This window comes from Cyrtonyx montezumae, unplaced genomic scaffold (assembly GCF_038088225.1).
Source record: "Cyrtonyx montezumae isolate F1298 unplaced genomic scaffold, pur_monq_1.0 scaffold_1, whole genome shotgun sequence".
Classification (NCBI taxonomy): Eukaryota; Metazoa; Chordata; class Aves; order Galliformes; family Odontophoridae; genus Cyrtonyx; species Cyrtonyx montezumae.
This window is the reverse complement of record NW_027071825.1, coordinates 2,282,562-2,306,030: the sequence shown is the minus strand read 5'-3', so window position 1 is coordinate 2,306,030 and position 23,469 is coordinate 2,282,562. Positions and strand designations below refer to the sequence as shown.

The 23,469-nt window shown below is 39.3% G+C and overlaps 2 protein-coding genes across 6 annotated transcripts in view; one reads left to right on the top strand and one right to left on the bottom strand.

The window, feature by feature from the left end:
- DOCK7 (dedicator of cytokinesis 7) overlaps positions 1–23,469 on the bottom strand; it is an 86,861-nt gene that overhangs the window by 43,072 nt on the left and 20,320 nt on the right. For all 5 annotated transcript variants that reach the window (XM_065737813.1, XM_065737820.1, XM_065737829.1 and 2 more), the window contains exons 5-14: positions 22,263–22,392; positions 21,945–22,157; positions 21,451–21,536; positions 19,750–19,816; positions 18,397–18,546; positions 16,407–16,487; positions 14,471–14,636; positions 13,652–13,794; positions 11,408–11,501; positions 9,663–9,825 (exon numbers count right to left, since the gene is read on the bottom strand). In XM_065737813.1, coding sequence (XP_065593885.1) covers positions 9,663–9,825; positions 11,408–11,501; positions 13,652–13,794; positions 14,471–14,636; positions 16,407–16,487; positions 18,397–18,546; positions 19,750–19,816; positions 21,451–21,536; positions 21,945–22,157; positions 22,263–22,392 — 1,293 coding nt within the window. The remainder of the gene's footprint in view (positions 1–9,662; positions 9,826–11,407; positions 11,502–13,651; positions 13,795–14,470; positions 14,637–16,406; positions 16,488–18,396; positions 18,547–19,749; positions 19,817–21,450; positions 21,537–21,944; positions 22,158–22,262; positions 22,393–23,469) is intronic.
- Positions 734–8,882, top strand: ANGPTL3 (angiopoietin like 3). Its single transcript, XM_065746030.1, has 7 exons — positions 734–1,231; positions 2,216–2,326; positions 3,117–3,237; positions 3,918–4,031; positions 4,875–4,970; positions 5,881–6,153; positions 7,412–8,882. The coding sequence occupies exons 1-7, from the start codon at positions 734–736 to the stop codon at positions 7,591–7,593; spliced, it is 1,395 nt and encodes a 464-aa protein (XP_065602102.1). The 3' UTR covers positions 7,594–8,882.

The window sequence follows — 23,469 nt, the reverse complement described above, 5'->3', positions numbered from 1 at the left end:
AGAAATGAAAGCAGGACATTATTTATCTCACCCACCTCTGGAAAGCAGCTCTTAAAATATAAGCTTTATATGGTGTAAATTACTGCACAAACCTTAAGATAGTAGAATCATATCCAGGCAATCTCTGGACCTAATTCCCACTTTCTCACTTAATCTGAACTAGCTGACAAGCAAATCCACTGCAGCACGATGAGTTACATCAGAAAATGGTACAAGATGAGAATCAGATTGTGTAAATCATAGGAGAGTATTTTGCCCCTCCTCAGCTTATCAAAAAGCTGCATAACCTGAAGTGCAGCGTCCAGCACTCCTAAGCAGGTAAATCCTTTTACACTCCTAAGGGAATGAGAAGAATCATACCACACAAGAAGCAATTCAGGCTCTATCAAGGTTATGACTCACAATTAATCTATTAACAAGTATTGTGTCAGAAACACATCCTACATTGTTAATAACATTTTCTAACAGAATGGCTGACACATGGAAAAGTTCTGAGCCAGTTTTATCAGCAACGTGCCCGCCTCTCAGGTTTACCTTCCCAGGTATCAACCTAGATTCGAGTGGGTTTACAATTGTTCAAATTTGTTCAGCTTAATGATCAACTTCTCAGTCTGCCTCTTCTGAAGTGAAGAGGAGTATATATAGATTAAATTCTTCAAGGGAACATTCACACAGCAAAAACTATTCAGAAAAGTCTCTGCTGAACAACCAAAGCACATCAGGAATAGAAAACATGAAAATCACTCTACTCTTTCTGTTCATTGCCCCACTTGCTCTTGCAGCTACAGCTGAGAAGGACTTCTCTTTCCTTGATTCTGCTGCATCTCCTGAGACAAAATCAAGATTTGCCATGTTAGATGATGTCCGAATCTTAGCCAATGGACTCCTCCAGCTTGGGCACGGTCTTAAAGACTTCGTCCACAAGACAAAGGGGCAGATGAATGATATCCTTCAAAAACTTTACATTTTTGATAGGTCTTTTTATGAGCTCTCACTGCAAACCAGTGAGATCAAAGAAGAAGAAGAACAACTCAGACAAACTACTGCCAGACTGCAAATCAACAATGAAGAGATAAAGAATCTCTCACAGGAAATGAATCTGAAGATTGAAGACCTCATACAAAACAAAATCCAGCTGCAAGAAAAAGTATGGGGACTGGAAGACAAGGTCACTAAGTTGGCAATCATCCAGCCTACAGTGCAGGAGACAAATGAAATTTCTTCACTCAAAGTAAGTAGATTCGTGAAAATCCTTTACACGTAAACCCAAAGTAAATCGTAATGCCATTATTGGTCGTTATACATTAGAAACTGATGTCTTCCCTGCAATTTCACTGTAGTACCACTGTGTATTTTGAGAAATAGAAATAGATCACCACAGTAATCTTATAAGAATCAGAGAAAATGGTGAAATGATAACGTATCGCTTCAGTACATTTTGCAAATCATTTTTAAGAAATTCTCTAATAGTAATGAGGGGAAAAAAATAACTGGGAAAGTGATTTGCTTATGAAGTCCAAAGCTTTGTATGTCATTGGCTCATTATGAGTCAATGCACTAGGATCTGTCTGCTCAGCATAAAATTAGGAAGTTTTAACCTTTAAAGAGGGATATTTATAGTTCCTGTGTGACACCTGGACCAAAGAATTTTGTATGTGTTAACAGTTTTAATGCCAATGCATGCAAATACATGGGTGGGTACAAAATTTCCAATGGAAAAAGGAGCATGAAATGGGTTCTGCAAAAGCATAAAATGGTCAAACAACTTGTGTGAGAAAATAGTAGACATTCAAAGCTGAATCCAGATCTTCCAAAAGCAGAATCCAGATCTTCAAATCCCAAGCTAATACCTGAACACCGGGCATCACTTCTCTTTTGGTTACTGCCATATATTTAGTTTGAATCAAGTACCAACTTCACAGGACGTCAATGTTCTGCGCACGGACATGGAAGGAAAGTAACTCACAACAATCAAAGTCTAGGAAGCTGCCAGCAGTTTTCTTCAAACAAGGATTGAAAAAAACTCGGGTGTTAATTTCAGTGGCAAAGAAATTTGCACCTGTAGAGCAAAAGCAGACAATCCTATGGAAAATGCAACATGAAATGGATTGTGCCTCTTACAACCAAGTCTGTGACGTGTCAGGTTGGCGGTGCCACTGTGACAATCTTATGCTGCCTCTCTCTAACTGCAGCCTTCCTCCTTTCCTGCCCTCAGGCCTTTGTGGAGCAGCAGGACAATCACATCAGGCAACTCCACAAAATCGTGGAGGACCAGCATGTGCAGCTCGACAAACAGCACGACCAAATAATGGAGCTGGAGGACAAGGTACATGAACCATCACATTTCTCACTTCAGAATTCTCTATCTCTTACGATGTTTGGGAGCACAGAGAATGCTAGGCATGATTCTGACCACAGGAGGGTACCTTTTCAGTTGGGAATCTGCTGTGCTGCCAGGCTGGAGGCCATGGCCATTGCACGTAGCTATGGAGATCAGAGCCTCAAACCACTGTCCCTCAGTAACAGGTTGCTCTATCTCCTGACAACTGTTTTATTTTCCCCTCTTATTGTCTATTTTATTATTGTTCTCTCCTTGGTCTTCTAAGCATCATTACTTTCCATCTCTTTCTCCTTTTCCAACATTCACTTTCATAGGGAACCATGTTCTGCAACTCCACATATGTAACCAAAATGATAGGCATAACTGACAGGCTCATATTTAGTTTATTCCTATGAAGAGGCTGTAAAAGGGAAATGCCTTTAACAAAAATAACTGTGTGTTCTGTGCTCTTCAGGTGTTGCTATTATTTGTCTCAGGAACATTACCTGAGGAAGTAAGCTAATTATGTTTATTCATTAACGTGCACCCTCATGAGAACTGGTCACATACTCACCTCATGAATCCTGTGTTGTTTGGGCAGTGAAATAGCTGACGTATACAACTGAAATCCACCACTGTGCTTCTAAAGTTATTTTTATGTAGTAAGTTGGGTATTCCAAATGGTTATGTTCATTTAAAAAATTACTGTCTGTACTACGTTGCTCAGTTTGATGCATGAATTTAATAATTTCAGAACCTTGGGAAATTAACAGTCTGTAATTGTGGTTCTTGCCAGCTAAACCACATTGAGCTCCAGGAACTTGCAGAGAATTCCTTCACCGAGGAGCATGCAGAATTAAATGAGGGCAGCTCCTTCCTTGTGCAGAACTCCACAGCTGTAATGCACAAACTGGAAGGTGAGACCACATGCCTTACATGCACTACAAAACAAACTGTTGTTGGTTTTTAGTAATCAAGGACTTCCATGTTACACGCAGCACTGCAACAAGATTTTCTTGTTGGATTTTCTGCTTTGGAAAATGCATCATCTGTTAGCCACACTATGTGTATACTTGTCTACGGGGTGACATATAAATGACATTCAACTGTGCCACCATCCTATCCTCAATCTTCAGCCTCCATTCGCCCCATGTAAATAGATGCTGTGGTAATCTCTGTACTGCCACTTGCTGAAGCCTGTCTTGCAGAGTATGTGCAGTGAACTATCTTACTTCAGCTCATTACAGGACTTGGAAGACCCTGCTTTAAAGTTGAGATGCATTTCCAGACTGCACCAAAGCAAACAGTATTCACTGGGCTAGTTACAAGTTGTGGCAAAGTGCACTTGGCAGAATCCAATCCAAAGCCTTACAAATTTTCCAAAATCATCTATCTGAAACTGGACCAAACTTAGAAAATGTATGTCAGCTTTATTACCAAAGCAGTTTGTCCATTCCATGACATTTATTTTAACAGTGACCAAAAAGACTGAGTTTCTGTATCAGCTCTACCCTATAAAAAAATTCCAGTTACAAAGCTGAACTAAAACTTAACACGACCAAACAGATTTGTAATTGCCTGGTGTTCGCTTTCCTAGGTGCTGCTCCTGATTGCACTGCTCTCTACAACAGCAGCACACTCTCCAGTGGTATTTACACCATTAAGCCCAACAGCTCAGAAGCTTTTGATGTCTATTGTGAAATGAAATTTGGTAAGACAGCTATGCTAGCAAAGGTCTAATTTTCTATTTCTCCTATGAGCCAAAATTATAGCAAAGTACACAAAAACTTATCATGTCTTATCCATCCTTTTCTCTTACACATGACATTTATTAAGCATAATACTATTAAAATTCTTAGTAATACCTATGCAGCTAATATGAGCATGTTAATACAAAAAGTCAAGCACTTTTTGTTATGAAGAATGAAAATGGCAATTATAAATGCCACTACACTGCAACCATGAATTAAGTTTTCCAAAAATAAAGCAAACAGAAAATAAAATCTGGGTTTGATAGGGTAGACTGGTGCTGGACTCTTAGCTACATAAAATGAACCCAATGAGGTGAGCCCAGGAGACAGGATTCCTGTATGGTGCTTAGGGGAGCCATATATGTGCCTGGAACTGTCAGAGCACTTACCCAGGCTCTACTTTTGTAAGAATCTCACTCATTTGCCTGTTCTCTTTGGCACTGCCCAGAGATCAGAGGTAGCTCTTGCACCCTGCAGTGCTGCCCCATGCCATGTCCTCTCCAGCTCCCCCGCTGAGCCTCCTGTCAAAGCCAGATGGGGAGGAGGCTGATGCAAACGTAACAGAGAAACACAATATGTTTGTGAGTGTAAACAGAGTGACATGCAGTTGCCCTGTGCAAAAAACTGCTTTGCTTACTTTTGTTGAAATGTCTGAAAAGAGGTTGTCATGACCTGGGCAGGAGAAAGACCTCAGAGCAGTACTAGCCAGCAGCAGCCACTTGGCTCCATTACACTCCAATCTTCTCTCCTGTGTTTTAAGCACTTAAGCCAGGTTTATGATTTATTTCCTTCTGCATTCACAGGCACTTCCTGGACAGTAATCCAGAACAGGGTGGATGGATCACTAGATTTCAACCAAACCTGGGATGCCTATACTAATGGTTTTGGTGATCTCAATGGTAAAAACATTTCTTTTGCTTCTTTGCTTTGTATATGTTGATTTCAGAAGGAGAGTCTTCCCAATGAAAGGTGTTGCACAGGAGAGCAGATAAAACTACACACAAACCTAAATAAGTTGCCTCACTAGTGCAACACCAGAAAGAATAATTCAGTAAAATTCCCAGTGCCACATCTTCAAAGGTGCACCTAGAAGCTCTTGCTGGAACGAGGCCAGAACAATTAAGAGTCTGCTCGGGTTTAGAAAATATTTTGACTATCTAGGCACAGCATAGATTAAAACTGTACTTGTTGGGGCACCACAATTGACATACTTCCACCTGGTTTTCAATAAGGAGCTGCAATATCTCAACTTCACCCCTATTTGGGATAGCAGCTCACAACTGAGGTAGGCTTTTGCCTGTGCAGTTTGTCTGATACTATGAAAGCTATGGCTGCCCCTTTATTGGTCTCCAGTTCTCATATACTAAACCAACATTAGGGAGGGGTAAACAAAGAATGTGGCAGGAGACCTCTGAAAAGACCAACAGTTCCCAAGGCTCATATTATTGATTTAATTAAAGCAATCAATAAATCCTTTTAAATACTGTATTTTCTCATATACCAGCCTCAGGTTACCTGTAAAATTCAATAGCAGTGGGAGTGCTATGGGTTTTTAGGGAACATTCAACCCATAACCCGTTCTCCCCTAAAAACTCTCCTCCAGTTACCTCCATCCTCAAATCCCCACCTCTGGCACACCTTGGTTCTGATGCTGTGCTGCTTACTCAAACAAGTAGTCTCAAATAATGTATTTTAGAGGTGAATGAGTTACCTGAGGTATGGTTTAGACATCTGAAAACCTTGATAAGTGGGTAAATGTGTTCATACTTTGCTCTGTACTCACAACCGCCATTTACTACGATTTCACAGAGGAATTCTGGCTAGGCCTGAACAAGACCTATTCCATCACCAAACAAGGGGACTACATCTTACGGATTGAGCTGCAGGACTGGAAAGATAATAAACGTTACATTGATTATGCATTCACCCTGGGAGGCCCTGAAACAGACTACGTGCTCCAGCTCTCACGCATCTCCGGAAGCATCCCCAACGCGCTGCCGGAGCAGACACAACTACGGTTCTCCACTGCAGACCACGACATGGCCATAATAAACAACCTCAGCTGCCCACAAAACTACCTAGGTATCAGTATGCTGGGTGCACAAATGCAGTTGTTCCCTTGCTAAATGAAGGATGGCAGTACGTTTTAGTGAGTGTTTATTGATATTTGCCTGGCTTTAGAAGCAGAAAAGAGAGGGCAGAAGCAGGTAAGAGTGGGAGATGTATTTATTTGGGCTCTACAACAACGAGGTATCACTTTTCTGTTTTATAGAGGGGAATATTAAAGCAGAGCGAGGCCAAGTAAATAGCTAGTTAGAACCAGCAGAACAGGTTGAAATAAAACCTAAGGCTGAGGCTGTGAGCTAGAGTACAGTTCCTCCTCCGAAGCCTGCTCTGGTGTGGCAGACTGTTTCATCTCTCATTGCAAAAGAATGGAGGACAAACTGACTCCTGGCTCCATTCTGACCACAGTCCAATAGTTAAGAATGGGGGTGAGCTTCCACTGAAAGGAAGACTTCAGCTGTTTGTCAAAAGTGTGTGCTAAAATCTGACTCTAAAGAGGGAGAGAGATGCGAGGATAAATATATATTTCTCCTTAAATATGACTTGTTTAAGTTTCCTAAATTCATTGATGCTATGAAGCTTTTTATGTTTTGCTGCTTTGCAAAAGCAAAAGCAAGCAATGCAAAAAGCAATTAAAGTGCAGGATTCAGGCAATGCCAGGTGCCAGGCACTTACTTTGTGCAGCAAACACTTTGTTCACAGTATTCTCAGCTGGGGATGTCAGAAACAACACTAAGTGTTACACGCTCTAGTGACCATAACAAAGATGGACAAAGACAAAGCGCTATACAGAGCCACAGTCGGTCCCCTGCCAGCTGAACTGGACTTCCAGTTCAAGATGGTGCTTAAGGACCTTGGCCAATAAAAGAAGTAACCTGTTTTGCTCCTACAGATGCAGAGATTTACCAGGTTGTACTTGAGAAAAATATCAGTAAATCAATAAGTCTGTTGTGGAGGGCCATGGGAAACATATGGAGCTGATCCAAATGTCCCAGTTCAGTGGAAGCATTTGTGTGTGCAGTTTTCTACGCGCCACTACTTTTATGTGAAGCAGCCACTAAGAGGTAGCACAACATTTGTGCAGTGGCCTTCACATGGCAAGCATTCAGTGGTTTCATGTACAAGCTACATTTCATTTGGGTACACTGGGTAATTGTCACTTTTGCTGGAACTGGCCTAAAGATTTATGTTGTTAATGGGAACTGTGTACTCAAGCTGAGCACAATAGGTTAAGGTACAACTGACAGTAAGTGATATTACAATATTTTTTCCTTAGGAGGCTGGTGGCACAGTGAATGTGAGGAAACCAATCTTAATGGGAAATACGTCGCACCAAGGTCAAAAGGAAGACTAGATAGAAGAAAAGGCTTATACTGGAAACCTAGGAAAGGAAGATACTACTTGCTCAAGTCAACCAAAATAATGATACACCCAACAGATTTAAAAATTTTTGACTGAATGTTCAACAGGATGCATTTGAATTCAGAACTAATAGACTGAACATCAAAGAAATTCATATTTTGTTTAATTATGGTGACCTCACCAATGGCATAAACCCTGAGGTGCATGTGATGGTCTTTCTGTAAGTTTGGTGAGTATTCTCCTTCACCCCAGCCCAAAAGTCAGTATGCTAAAAGTTCAGAAGGGCTTTCATCTCCCTAGGATCAAACACCACTGCCTAGGATGCAGATGCCTATTTATTTATTAGATAACATTGCTTGGGGGAAAGGGTTTTAAGGCTGTTACATTAATTTCCGGGTAGTGTAGGAGGGTACAGGAAGTGTTCAAGCAAACATAAAGGGCTGTCAAAGTTTGACAGAACACCTGTAGGTATTAAGACTGTGGGAAAAGAAAGAAATTTTGTTTTGTAAAATAACCGATGTTATTTTGTTTGGTTCAAGTTACTGTTGTTGAATACTCCTTTGAGGAAATGAAAGATGAGTAACTCCCTATTTTAGGGTTCTGTGTTCTTCCAGACAAACTTATGGCAGTGTACATCAGGCCAAGTTTTGCTGAAGTATTGTCCTCATTCAGCTGTAGAGGTATACACACACATCAAGTAAGCCAGAGCATAGACCTAATCTTTTAGATATCACACTTCAGAAAATAACTGAATCATGCTTTGAAACTGAAACTTAAGATCTAAGCTTCAGAGCTTACTGGAAGGAGCGAGAGATCTTCTCCTTTGAAATGGCTTCAGACCTTTGCAACCTTTTAATACACCTCACTGAGAACTTAATAAGACCAAGAGAGCACATGACAAAACGACCTTCAAACAGAGAACAGCAGAGTAACCTGTGCCTGTGGAGTTAGTGGTACCATGCAACGAACACTGTAGGCCAACCTGCATGTTGCTGCTCCTGAAAACACATTCACTTTCATTTAACTGCAGAATCTTCCAAGGCAGAAGGACCGTCAACATGCTTACAGATGGCTCCATGTGGAACTGTTTACTTACAAAGACCTCAATTCTGCACTTACATTGAGTCATATTGACTTGTCTATTTTATCTTGTACAGTATGGGTTTCCTATTTCAACATTTGCAACCATACAAAAGGCATGGGATTTGTCAGAGTATAGCAACAGTGGACAGAACGTGCTAATCACACAAACTGCAAAAATACTACAACTGCTTATGGATGTCCTGCAAAGCAGGAAACACACAGTGCTGTATATTTGTACTGGAGTACTGTAGTGCATAATTACCTCACTTCTACAAAAAAAAAAAAAATCCCACAAAAACACAATAAACTACATTTCTGAAAAGACATGAGATGTGGACCTTAAACTTTTTCTTGTAAGCTTTGTTTTTTAAAAGTCTCATCTGCATTTATCCAATTTCAACAAGAACTAACTGACTTTGCTAGATAAGTTGGTGAAATTACACAATGGAAGAAGGCAGGGCCCCTCAGAAGTGTATCATCTTCAGTAATACTGTGAAGAAGCTTTAAATTAATAGAGGATAATAATGAAAAGAAATCTGCTCCTGCCTGGAGCACACAGTCATAGGAAGTTACTGTTTTCTGAAAATGCTCAAAAAATATTCTTCCAGATCTTCATTTCCTTAAAGTATTTTAAACAAAAAATTAAGCTTCAAAACAAAATGGAAATATGAATGGATTATACATTTTCCTCATTTTTTAATCTCCACTGTAAATAAAAAAATAAGCCACTGACAGTAGCAGAAAGCAGTAAAACCGGTTAGAGAACACTGTCTTCAACATACAGACAAAATGAAAAAAAAAAACCTGCATAAATGTGAAAAGAACTCCACTAAGTTGTACTTTGTTTTTTGAGAAACTGAGAAACCTGTGCCATCCTGCTGCCCACAGCCAAGTTTTATGCAACTACCTTAATCCCTGCATATCTGTATATTTTCTGCTGTGTCAGTCTGGACCCTTTCTGTGTCTCTGGCACAGCAGACCAACTGATGCAGCAAGTTTCGCAACAGACCAGCTGATAAAGTAAGAATCTCTGGACCTGCCAATTCCAGGCCCTGAAATTTGAGACATATTTCAAAACTAACCTGTATGTGGTATTTGGAACGTAAACATCCCTGGCAGGAAACTCTAGGATTTCTCTTGTAGGTCTAACTCTGCTGTCTGGGTAAAGCTTGACTTGTAGCAGCTCCGGAGTTAGACAGTAATGGGGATTCTCTGGAGCTGGAGATATGTCTATCTTCAATTGAGCTGTAAGAAGAAAACGATTTAATTATAATAAATAGAAGTTAAATACACATGAAAAGCATATTCATGCTTTCTTTCTCTAGGTTAATACTAGTTATTTCATAAATAAACAAATTACCGCTTATGTGGATTTAAGAAAAAACATGTAATAGTGAATCAAACTGGTATCTAGGACAATTGAAGTACTGCATAATAAGAACCAACAGAAAAGAGCTATCAACAAATCCATAGCTAACTTGAGGAAAATCTAAATAGCACTACTATGAAGCCCAAGTAGCACCAAAAACAATGTTAAAAGTCTCACTGGGAATCTTGCCTATAAACTGAAAGGATGTATCAGGAGTTGCTGAAAGCTAAACTGCAACAAGTTCATTGAATATCCTTCCTCACCAAGTCAGTAGGGAGAACTGACAGTACACATTATTGGTGGATGTCACTGAGGTTGGAATGATCTTGAAAATTTTGAGAACAGGAGAGGTGGAAAAATGGCATCAAATGATGGAAGGGTAACACAATAAGGAGTGAAGGGCGAAGAAAGAGAAACCAAACATACAAATTAAAAAAAACAAAAAGAATTGGCATAGATGTAGAAAAGTGCTGGGTGACAACACTGACAATAAGGCAGCGTCCCAAAGAAAGTTATGACCATTAAAGAATCACAGAACCTCCTGAGTTGGAAGTGCCCTGCAAGGATCACTGAGTACAACTCCTCAGACTTCATAATATATTTTCAAAGGCAATACACTGGAGATGAATTAATCTGCTGTACACAGACAGGGTCTCAGAAGGAGGAGTGCACTCTGTAGACACCACCAGGCTTAAAGAAAACCATGCACAGAAGATTAAAGGATCTCTAGCAGAGAGCACCAAAACTACTAGCAATTTTAACATCACAGTCCTTGAGAAAAAGTAGAAAAAAAACCTGATGGCTACAAAATGGAGGCGAGTGAGAGTGAACTAATAGCAGTATTCAAAGTGTTCGAAAGGTTGTGATAACTGCCCTAAGGGCATGGCACACTGCAGTCAGATTACATTTCAGAAAGATCATTTTGGAAAGTTTTCTTAATACCTAACCTCACCACAGGGACTGTTGAGTGCTAGGAGATAAGATCTAAGGAAGCAGCAGAATTGCTGTCACAGGAGATTTTTAAGAACAGGTTAAGTAAATATTGTCAGGAATAGCACAGGTCAAGGACTGGTGATGATTCAATGCTGGCGTGCTAGCATTTCTATCTTCCTTTCCCAAATACAGGTGGAGTCTGTTCCTATGAACCAATTGGAAGCCAGCACACACCTCTCAGTTGGAGAGTGGTGTTTTACTCAGAGAAAGAGAGCCTCTTCAGCCCCTACAGGATTTAGGGCTTTGGGGTTTTGCGTCCTCTGCTCACAGATGCCTCTCAACTCCTGCATGTGCTCATACATCAGTGAAAAAACTTTCAGATAAAAACACTATTGTCTACCAGAATTACTGCCGACGATTTCCCAGGGTTTCTTTCACATGTCTGCTTTTAAGAATTGGGTAGAAATTGGGAAGGACCAACCAACATGGTTAGCATGAACAAAACAAAAAGATCCTGTTCAATACCTGTGATCGGTCTCAATCTCCGTAACACCGTTGACGGCCGTCTCATATCAGCAAGGAACTTGTATAAATCTTCATCACTCAGGCGATCACCCTCCTGTCAGGTGTTGGGAAGAAACAGATTATGTACACAACTCTTAAAGTTGATGGAAGCGTGAGTAAACCATCAGATGCACACTAGCTTCTTATCTCTGTCATCAAAATGTATCTTCCCAGAACAAGGTGTTAACATTAACATCCCGAATTACCATTAATTTCTTCATCCCTTTTCCTTTATTTTCATCTTATTAATCATCATGACAGCTGCAGGAACCCTTCATTGAAAACCTTTTGTCTCCTCATCAATATTATCTTTTTTAAAACTGAGAATGGTTGTTAGAACATTTCCCCCAAATATCCATTTTTTAGCAAGTATAATAGCTTGAAAAAAATATCCATCATTTAGATGGTGATCCTCCTTCCTCTTCCTCTGCTCTTCCTTCAGAATAAGTCTAAGAGTCACACTTGTCAAAAGCATTATTAAGAAAGGATGGAACGTGGAAGGACTTCCCTGTGTCACATTCTAGTAGTTCAAAATTTAGTTATAACATTGTAGAGAGTGTCATTTTACTACCCTCCAACTCTCCAAAAGTACAAATCATCTGATAATAAAGGTAATAAAAACACACTGAGAAGAAAAAAGCAAACAGAAAGAGAAAACACTCCATTGTATTCACTTAATTGTAAGGAAGGGAGTAAAGGAGTGAAGATAAAAACAGAAGGTAAAAAAAAATTACAAATGTGAACTCTTAAATCAGTGTTTGGCAATTTTTAAATAAGTGGTCAAGTGAAAACAATATCAACATAGGAAAGACGTACGTGCTTCTGTCAGTCATTACTAATTTAATGAACAAGTTTGTTTGAACTGGTGTATATTACAAAATGCAATTCAGAAAGAGGTCAGTGAATGGAATAGCTATGCAAGCAATACTACAATACTATTTTTTTTCTTACTAAGCAGATATAAGACTTCAACATCCTTCTAAAAGGCATTTCCTGTGCTGTTCTGTGCCACTGAGGCCCCAAAGATACCACCTGCAGAGCCCCATCCATTCCAGTTACACTGAGTTTCATGAGAAAACTGAGCAAAAGAGGCCCTTCATTTACATTCTTTCCATCAGTATAACTTCATGCCCTGTATGACATTTCTCCTTCTTTACATTTCTGAATTTAAGAGCACGATGTGAATCACTACCCACAGTGAAACTGGCACGCAACCAAAACAGTTAAGAAAAAAAAAAAAGAGGGAGAGCTTAATCAGCTTTCAATCCATAGGACCCACATCTTTGTAACCCCAAAGATCGAGGAATCAGTCAAAAAAAATATCTGGTTGTACACTATTAAATCCGTTCTATACACGAAGGTGACATTCAAATAATAATTTTCCTTAACCAGATGTGGCATTAAGCAAACCTTAGAGAAAATTAATGAACTGAAACCATTTTCTAAGCTCAACTATTCTGTAATCATATTTTCTACTGCTTTTCAGGAAAATCCCAGGTTCTGGTAATGACTAGCTGCCAATCAGCAAAGAATGATGAGAAATGTTCTGTTTTCCTGAGCATCACTGGATGTGCCAACTGCAAATTACACAGATGAACCTGTTTCTGAGCCCTCTGATGTTCCAAGGGGATTCTCTGTCATCTAATGAAACAGCATCGAGCAAGCATCATGACAGAAGCTATGCAACTCCTGGACTGGCACTATCTGGAACACTTTTAGTGACATACTAACCCAAAGAAGCTATCCTCAGTTTTTGTGCTTCTAGAACATTTTGCTAAAAGCCAAATGGTGATTTTTTTCACCACTTATTAGTACAACCTGAAGTAAAACAAACTGATACTCTTCTGGACATTCTTCTGGACCATTTGTGAGTGGTTAAGTCACCGCCATAATGACGGTTGGTTCCTCAAGTCAAAAACATGTCATAAGAAGTACAAGTTGGTTCCTCAAGTCAAAAACATGTCACAAGAAGTCACAGTACACTTCCTGAAAGAATCCATCTATCAATTGCAGACCTGCTGATGGCAGGACAAGCACACAGTGTAATAAATGTAATAACTCACAGTGCGTTGTTCACAAATATCCCGTGATGAGGCAACAGACATTACACACTGAAAGCATCACAAATAATTCATCCAGATCTAAACTGATTTCTCATGGTCTGTCCAAGAAGCAACTTTCTGTTTAGGTAGTTTCATACAATACCTGCTTGAAGAAGTTTGTCACTGTCAGAGTAGCTGGTCTAAAACTGGTCAAATTGCACGCCTCGTCACCGCTTGTGGTTCTCTCTAACGAACGTCGCCCAACGATACTGGAATTTCGTCTCTCTGACCATGATCCTTTCCGTTCTTCAAAATCAAAAGGAAAAAAAAAAACAAACAGAAAGGGAGAATAATTGGGGAAAAAAAAAAAAAAGAGGAAAGAAAAACAACCATCCAAGAGCCTACCTTTGTTCCAAGCAAGACTTTCTACACAGGAAGATAACTGCAGCCTTTGGAAATTATGCAATAAGCGTGATAGAAGAGGTGGTTATGCTAAAACAATCACACTCCTGAGGCATCAGGAGGCTGTGAAGCACAGCCAACTACTTCTGCTTCTCTCACAGCAACCTCACCCCAGTGCCTTACTGCTATTATAAAAGCCTTTATCGTGTGGAGATTTATGTATTTCCCCTGCTCTGAAAGATGATGAAGTTGGCAGTTTTGGGGATGCTGAAGAGCAGTTTCAGATAAGCTGTATGGTTTGCAAAGATTAATCCACTCCTTTGGAAAATGATCATCAGCCTGTAACACTCTCTCACTTAGAAGCCTGATTTTAAACAATATAACAGATGGTTTGCTTGTAAAATCCTTGAAAGATAAACCCATTTGTTACCATGGACTTGTCTGTTTTATTTCTGCCATGACCTGAGGGCAAGGGGAGAAATGGGATTAAAGGAGCAATGGCAGATACAGGGTGCAAATCAAGACTTCCATACACCCTGTGTTTGTCCACGCTCGCTTATGCAGATGCCACACATTTTACCTCCTGTGCCAACTTCTACTTCTGTGGAATCTCTTTCCAGACTTCCAGCGCTGCTCACGATGTTCATTAAATGAATGGCTGTCCAGGCAAAAGGCATTCGATATTTGCCCAGTCTTTGGCAGAACTGTTCTGCCTGGCATTTCAGTTTTTCCAACTTTTCCTTATTCTGCAAAGAAAAAATTAAACTCAAAAATGTTAAAAAGAGAGGAACAGAAACAAAGGTTCATTTCACAAAATCTCTACATAACAACAGCATCACTATACATGACGCAGGCTTCTGCTTCACAAAACTGCAACCCAACCAACAGCAGCAGGTACAGGACAAGCCAGAGAAGCTGACTGTGTGCTCTTCAGCTTCTTCCACAGCCTGTACGATCCCAGTGAGCTTATCTGGCCCACTACCCTTCCAACAAAAACTAAATTTAACTCTATGAAGTCTGAAACAACCTCTCCTAATGTGATTTTATGCAGCAGGCGCTCCACCTGGAGCTGAATGGGAAGCAGAGAACATTCCTCAACTAAGCAGTACCATACTCGCATTATTAAGAAAAAGGGGACATGAAATGTCTTTGCCACAATTCTGCATTTTAAGCAGCAACTTTTTGCTTCAGTTCTTCAAAAAAAATCCAGTTCTTTACAATAAAATCCACTCACAGGGAGCTCAGTAACAACAGTAAGCTTTGCTACTTGCACTCTTCCAGTTCAGCACATGCTCGTGCACTTCACTGTGAAGGAGACCTTGCAATATCCCCTTTTCACCTACATTCCCTGCACATCCAAATCCTAAATATCACGTAGGCACATTCCAGCTTGTCAAACACAGGAAATTTAGAGGCTTTTACTTCTGTTTGCTGAATACCTCAGGTGTCGTTTCTCACAATGCAGAGCAGTGAGACAAAGGTATAGACACAAAATAGCTGAAACAGCTAAAGACAAGTTAGAACTTCAGGAAAGCACAACTTCGTTAGTGTTTCAGGACTAGCCCAGGCTGTCCACTGCATTTTAGAAGACAATGCCAAAACAGCTGAAAAGAAGAATTAAAGAAATGTTAAAGGAAAAAAAATAGGTTAAGTAAATATTGTCAGGAATAGCACAGGTCAAGGATTAGTGGTGTTTCAATGCTGGCATGCTAGCATTTCTATTTTCCTTTCCCAAATACAGGTGGAGTCTGGTCCCACTAACCAACTGGAAGCCAGCACACACCTCTCAGTTGTACGCAGTGTTTTACTCAGAAGCTGCTGAAAACAAGAATTAAAGGAATGTTGAAGAAAGAAAATAGAACACTAAAATACACATTTTTTCATCTATCCTTACTGCATGTAAGAACAAAAGCTTTATCCTACCGTTGAGTATGGAAGTATAAAGCTTCTATCTTTTAGATTAGTACTAAAAAAGAAAAATCAAGAGAAAAATGGAAGAAAAAATAAACAGAACTGTGCTGCAATTCAAAACCAGACCTGATGGAGTCTCCTGTTAATGTATTTCATCAGTTTATAAACTTTCTAGAGCAATGGAAAGGTACTATGATGGAGATAAAAGGTGGACAAGTTGAAATCTCACTGCACATTCACATTAAAACTTGCCTCCACGTGACCAAGCTACAAGCACAGAGCTGATCCTTTGGGACAGAGAATTACAGCTGACTGAGCTTGATGCTAACCACACATCTCTGTCAGCGACAAAAAACTGATGACCTTTAGCTATTCTCCCCCTGTATGGCATCAAGATTCAAGGGTCTTTGACTCTTCTCTGGCACACAGAATTTGACACTTTTCTTAATTAAAAATGGATCTTTTTAATAACAGGAGAAACATCAATGACTGTTGAGATCAAGATGAAAGAAAACAACGTGACAGTGTTCAATTCATTAAGAACAAAACACCCTAAATGCTCATAGCCAAATTTAATTTAAACGTTAAAAAAAATTAAGTCTTACCTTTGCTGCATCAGATTCTTTAAAAATCATGTAAGGCTCAGCACATTCCCCAATATCTCCCTGCTGTAATACTTTTTCAAGCTGAAGGGAAAATGAACCATTATAAGGACATGTATCCAGCAAGGATTGTTAAATTAAGCAAACACAAGGAAACAAAAACATTCTTTCAGAAGAGTTGAAGCTTGATTTCCCTTTGTGAGTCAGGAACAACCGCTGCAGTCTACTTGTTAGAGCCATTAAGTTCCCAGATTTCCAGCTATAATTAACAAAGAAGAGTAAAATATAGGTTCAGAGGGAACATATACCAATTCACATTGCTTTGATATGTTCTAGAGCCACATTCAGCTCATTTTTAAGGTCTTACAGACAGCCTGCATTGTCATCAACACGACAATTTTCAGAAGGTTATTTTTATTTTGGGTCTCCTTATTAAGGAACTATTGTAGTATCGCAAGAAGGTGACTTCCATTGTATTCAGTGAAGACATGCTATTCTAAATCAATGTGTTTTCAAATCAAGTAATGGATTATAGTAGCCAAACAGTACATATTTTCTTCTGAAGCCTCCAAATAAGTCGATGGCCCCTTAACAAGAAACCCAGTTTTTATTAGAAATATCCTCCCTAGCACAAGCATTCAGACTGTTTCTTTCAGAAGTATCCTGGCCCTGCATTCCATGCCTGCTTCCGTACACGTTATTTTTAGACTACAGCATCTTTAATCTTCTCCCATGCTCATGAAGTGCCATTCTCACTCATCAATCAAGGTACAAGAAGCCACACAATATAAAGTAGAAGACTACTTCCCATCAAATCTTACACTCCCTAATGAGTTTATGACAGCAAGAGCAGCCGTATAAAAAGAGGATTCACATGAATAACAAGAAGTCCCATGCAGAAATTCACCTGGTAAAGCACACCACGTCTTTTTTATCCTTGACTTTATCTTTTTCAGCATTAAATCAAAAAATCACTTAAGAAAATCACTACCAGCTCCTCATGGATCACTGGTTTTACAAGTGCTAATGTGGAGTCACAAGCTCTTTTGGACAGATACCCATCTCAGAAACACAGGGTTATCTCATCCTCCTGTCTTATGAAAATCAGAAGAATGAATGTGAGTACGCAGGCAAGACATGATTTTTAGAAGGAATTTAGAGACAAAAAATGCAAATCAGTTTGTTCCCTGAAACAAGCATTTTTCTCATATGGGGATTTCCTGTCATGATAGAGAGCCTTAACTCGTTTTCAAAAGCTTACACTTCATGTATGATGCAGTTAAAGAAGAACTCAAGCAAACTGAAGTCAGCAACATCATAAAAAAGTGTTGCTAGAAAGCAAAGTAGCCACAGTCTGTGAGCTGAAAGTAAGTATCAAAAAACCTCTTTACAGTGAGCTAATGTTTATGCAGAGACTAATTCAAATGCCAGTCTGACCTAGCGACATCTCTGCAATCCTTCAAACAAATGAAAAAGAGAAAACTTTCATCTTTGCATACTTTGTTCCAGGAGTGACCAATATGGTATTTAATTTCACTTATGGATCGCTCTCTTATCAATTCAAATCTGTAAAGACATTTCAAAATCTGACTTAAGGGCATATATCTTTTTCAAAGGAGATTCCAATGGAGATATATTTTAAAATGATTCATTTCTTCATCATTCTAAGAAGTCAGCATGTCGTTCCACCTGGAAATCAAGGTCAGATTCCAGAAAGCTGCCCCCTATCAAGCAAAGCTGTGTGCTTTTTGCACTTTTTCAATAATAACAATGTATACCTCCACTGAACTGCTCCTGTTACAAAGGAACTTAACGTAGCAAATGAAAATATTTGAAAGAAAACAAAACTCTGCGGTTCCAATGTTTATGTTTCTGCGAATAAAACACCACTTTCCAACTGTAAGTAACAAGTCAGGGAGTCATCCTCACTTGGTTTTACTTCAACTTAAATAGAAGTGACAACAGTAATTAAGATTTCTCGATCATTTCTTACCTTTATTACCAGAAACACATCTTGAGAGGGATAGGTGATTGAAAAGATGGCAGACCTGGCCAACGTGGATATAGCAGCAGGTGGGACGTGTGGACGAAGCATTCCCTTCATTTGTTCGGAGTTCAAATCAAAGTAGAAATTTTCTGAAATCTGAGGAAGAAGTTGGGGAGCATCCGCATCAGTTCTTTCTATTTTCTGTGAAACCCTCACAAACATCACAGGTAATTTTTTTTTTTTAACTTGTGTTTTGAAACCAAACCATCAACAGTACCTCCTTTCAAATCCATGCATAAAAAGAAAACTATGACATAAGAAAGTAGGAAAAGAAAAAAATGTGGAGTGGAGCAAGTAATAAACACTGCTTATCCAGTTTTATCTTCCTCCCACAAGAGACACAATTAAATCACAGGATTAGGAAACACAGCTGCTATCTGAATTGAAAATATCAAAATATTAAAATAGAAAATGACCCTTAATATCCTTCAAAGAAAAAGGAAAACAGAAAACCAAGCCATCCTAGAGATGGCAGTGAGATTTTTACACTGAAACACCACATCCTCTACAGCACCAAGGCTTCAAGGCCAAAACAAACGTGAGCCAGCTATCAACACCAGAGGTCACTAAAGAACTGACTAAGAGAGGAAAAAATGGAGTAATGAAATGATAAAATTGGCTTATGAAATGTGATTTAAATATTAAACAAAGTTCACATAATATTCCACATGCTCTCATCTACACAACTTAAAACTCAATGCATTAAATTCAAGTCTCAAAGAGATAAATGTCAAAATGCATATTTTTAACATTTTTCTCTCTGCTATTGCTAATATCTTGAATTGGGAAAACTAAGAGACTCTTTAAATATTAAAGATAGAACATAAATAGGGAATAAATGAATTTTGTATTTCCTAGAGCTTAGATACTGAAAAGAGCGCTGAGTTTTGTTTCAATTTTAGCACATATAACTTTCTTGTGCATTACTAGAACGTTACTTGGACCCACAACGTGCTGAATCACAAGGAAGAGAAAGTCATAAAAACTTAAATAACTGAAACCTTTTATTGAGATTAAATTCTCTCTGGGGAAAGGACTTTTGAAAGCCAAGATTGGAAAAAATATATATACTGAATTCAGGCACTCACATATTAAATAATATTTTTAGAAAAGTAGTTATACTTCAACTGCTTTACTAAGCAGAAGAAGAACGCATAGGGAAGTTCAAGATAAAATGGCTTCATCACTCTTTCAACCACCTGTATCTCACTGTCTTTCCTAAGAGTTCGTTTTCAGAATGAAACCCCTCTATTGAATAACACAAACGTGGACTGGAATGTAAAGTAATAACAAACCTACCTTTTTCTTTTCTTTAACATCATACAAAGCCAAACTTGCAAAAATGGGCTCAATTTCTATCTCAAATCTCGAAAGAAAGAAACACACAGAATCACACAATTTGCATTTCGTAAGAAAGAATAATAACCAACCCAGTTCCCAAATCCTGTCTGGGTAAAGCCACCACCAAGCACTGTTAGTTAAGATTTCAGGAGTAGCAGAACCAACTTAAGGGCTGCCTGTGTTGAAAAGGGAGGTCTCACTCTCCTTGTCCCCCCTACTCCTCATCTGTCCTCGTTCCTTCACCAAATTGAGTAAGGTTTGAAATGCAATTCTTCCAGCACAGTCTACCCACGCAACTAATGCTTAATCCACAGCTGCATCCCCAGCACCTTGTGTTCAGGGCTTTACAGGCTGAAGCTCTTTCTGCCACCAGGCACAACATACAGGACTACATCATCAAACAGGTATTTTCTCTAGTTGTACAGCAGAAGTGAGATTAACTTGAAAATGAGCCTGCTTAGGTAATCTTAAGTAGAAAGGTAATCCTTCTCTCTCACCCACTCCTTGGACTGAAAAATTCCCTGGAGAAGAGACTACATACTTCTTTTTGCACCATTAAGATAGCACAATCTTCAATGCTAGCTATTAAAACAATAAACAACGTTTCAAAGATTATTGTGGTAAACAAACAAGCATGTATTTTGGCTGATTTGATATAAATTTACAGTCAGCTCAAATAGCAGAAATCATAACTATCCAGAATTTAACTTATTTATGCTACAGACACCGTCCTTAGGAGAGGAAGCTCCACTGCTACTGCATATTATGTTGTTCCAGTTCATAAAAGGCTGCAAAATCAGTTCATCTCTATGGCTATATTAGGTCCTGGATTACTCTACAAGCAGGAGATATGTCCCACACATATATCTCAGTTATGAGCTGCAATGTAGTCTAACTGGAGCTCTCTAATAAGAAGGGTTGACCTAACTGAGGACACAGAAGATGAATACAGCAGTGTGGAAAATCAGTTTTGTACTTTATTTCTCCAAGGGAATATCAGTAAAATTTTACCTTGTGTTATTAGAGAAGAGTTATAGGCAATGAACCAGCTGCAGGTAACCCTACATTCAGGAGCTCCACTTCATTAAACTTGTTTAACAGGTTTCTATTCCTCCAGTTAATGCTTGCTAAGTATATAAAGTCTTCACTCTTAAAGGGACACAGTCAAGGTTGTTGAGCCTAAACTTCGACATATCTTTGATTTTCTAACATTGTGAAGTGTTAGTCTTACGTCTTAAGGCTCAAGCACTTTTGTTTTATTTTTCTTGCCCCTCTTACATATCCTTGTTACAGGGCTGAATACCAATGGCTGGCCAATTGCAGAGCCCTACACAAGCACAGCCAAGATGTGTGCTAGTAATATGGAACAGGTATAGTTACAGATTGGCTGAAAAAGAATGCAAAAAAAGACCAAGAAGAGTGAAAACCTTCTATGTCAGACCAATATAAAGGAAGTCTCAAAGATAAAATTGTCTGATGCACGTTTCTGTGTATGTTATGCTTTACAGAATTAACCTTTAAGCCTATGACCAAATCAAAATTACAATTCTTTAAGGATATTCAACAAGGTGGCAGAGTTATCCCAGAAGTACGTGGATATAAGAGGAGACCTAAGCTCTCAATTTCTATAACGTAGTTGTTTGCTGGAGTGATACTTACTTAAGAGACAAACATTTCACCAGGAGTCTTTGGCCAAAGTGCTCTTTGGGTACTTCAGGAATACTAAGTCGTTCTATAGGCTCCTCCTGAAATATGTCACAGGGGCAGAGGTTTAAGAGGCAACACTTGTACAAACCACTAATACCATTATGATACACATACAATAGTGTTTTTTCTTTCTGAGACACTAGCACCAATGTAACCTAAGGTTTACCAGTGTGTTGTATTCAGCAGCAGCCACTAATACACTAAATGAAACCCCTCTAATGTTTCTACAGGATAGGGACTGGACAATGTAAGGGAAAATAAATCTTAATCAAGCAGCATGAATGGTAACACGCTGAAAAACAGCCAACTCCAGCAAAACAGCTGTGGTTCTCATGGAAATTTAACAAAGATGATCTTGAGTCCTTTGAACCATCAGCAGACGGACAGATTTCACCTTCCCTATATCCACCACGTTTTTAACCTCACCCACGTACATATAAATGTACCTCATCTGGTGCCGGGTGTAGTGCAAAAAGCTCCTTATGCCTATTGGACTTCCTCTGATCTTCATTGTGGTGGTCAATCTCTTCATTCGGGGTTCGGTCCAGTAGGTTTGGGAGAAGGGCATCTGGAAGGGAGTTCTTCAGATCAAAAATACTGCAGGCCCAGCTGCCCCGGGGAGTGTCGTCAATCGACACTGAGCGCCGTTTAAGGTCATCCTGAGATTCAACAAATTAAAAGCGACTTACAGTAGGAAAAGGACTGCACTTTTAACCACAACTATAAATTAGGTTTTAGGTAGCAAGCTTTGAAAGGTACGTTACTTGTTCATCATGGTAACTGTTGCCATCTGGAGCTTCATCAGACTCAAAGACCTGTTTGGGGAGCCCCTTTTGCCTCTCCTTCTGTTTGTCTAAAGTGTTGGGATTAAATCCAGTTCCCAATTTGTGATACCTGAAAACAAAATATTTCAAGCGCACTTTTAGCATTACTATTGATCCCAAACCCAGAAGCAGAATTACAGAACAAACCCAGTATTAGCAGTGTGGGTCATCTCAAAGCACGAATTGCTCTCTGCAAACAGTGTTCCCAGTCACTCCCCACTGTAGCTGTGTAATAATCCAACAACCAGTATTCTTGTACTACAGTGTGACTTTGTCCAACTCTAAAGCAATGCTGGGTGATGTCCAAGGAATTATTATCAATGCCCAATTAAGGGCATCATAAAACAAGCAATTGTAATGTCAGGCTACAGGACAATAATGAGGGGGTGGAAGGCCAGTGGTTCTGCAGGAGAAGCAATTGGCTGGGAGCAGACAATATTAACACCATGCAAACCAAAGCTTCAGGATGGACAGCATGAAGCACTGAGGTTCTGAGTATGCTGGCAAAACAACTGAGTTTCTGACTCCAACTAGTCAGTTTCCAAAGTAGTGCTGGGGCTGCACTTACAATTAGTTGTTCATATCCTGCCCTGTTTCTACAATTAGCACAGAAAGGTAAATAGCCATGGCAGGCACACAGATGTGATAGTAGTAACAAATGAAAGGTGAAAAAAAAAAGAAATCAAAGGTATAAATTCATTCTAAACCAGAAATGACTTCAGAAATGATGGCAGCAGTGACCAGAAGAAGTCCAGCATACAGAAACTGATATCATAGGGCTGAACTAATACTTCATTGTTTTTGTCAGGCTAGCAAAAAAACTTATTTACCTACTCCAATACCATTAAACTATTCACTTAATGGACAGATTTCTCCATCCCCAAAAATACTTTGGTTGTGAAGAAAACAGGAAGTTTGAAATAAAGATTATTTCCCCTGGGGTGGAGGAGAAAGAAGGACAGCACATCAGAAGTCATGTTCTTCTGAAGATCAGTGACGTTGTGCCCTCAGAGCTGGCCAAGCACGTGTAATCACCCAATAAGATCAAGATAAACCTTTTACCATCATCAAGATCCCCTATTTGGCAGAGAACAAAACCTCACTTGAAAAACAATTCAGTTCTATCCAGCCACTTAGGCAACTCTAA

What these genes read in the sequence shown, in the direction of transcription:
- ANGPTL3 (XM_065746030.1), top strand. Translation starts at nt 734, where the DNA reads ATGAAAATCACTCTACTCTTTCTGTTCATTGCCCCACTTGCTCTTGCA. An exon ending in ATGAAATTTCTTCACTCAAA is followed by an intron (nt 1,232 to 2,215) that starts GTAAGTAGATTC and finishes TCCTGCCCTCAG; the next exon opens with GCCTTTGTGGAGCAGCAGGA. An exon ending in TGTAATGCACAAACTGGAAG is followed by an intron (nt 3,238 to 3,917) that starts GTGAGACCACAT and finishes TCGCTTTCCTAG; the next exon opens with GTGCTGCTCCTGATTGCACT.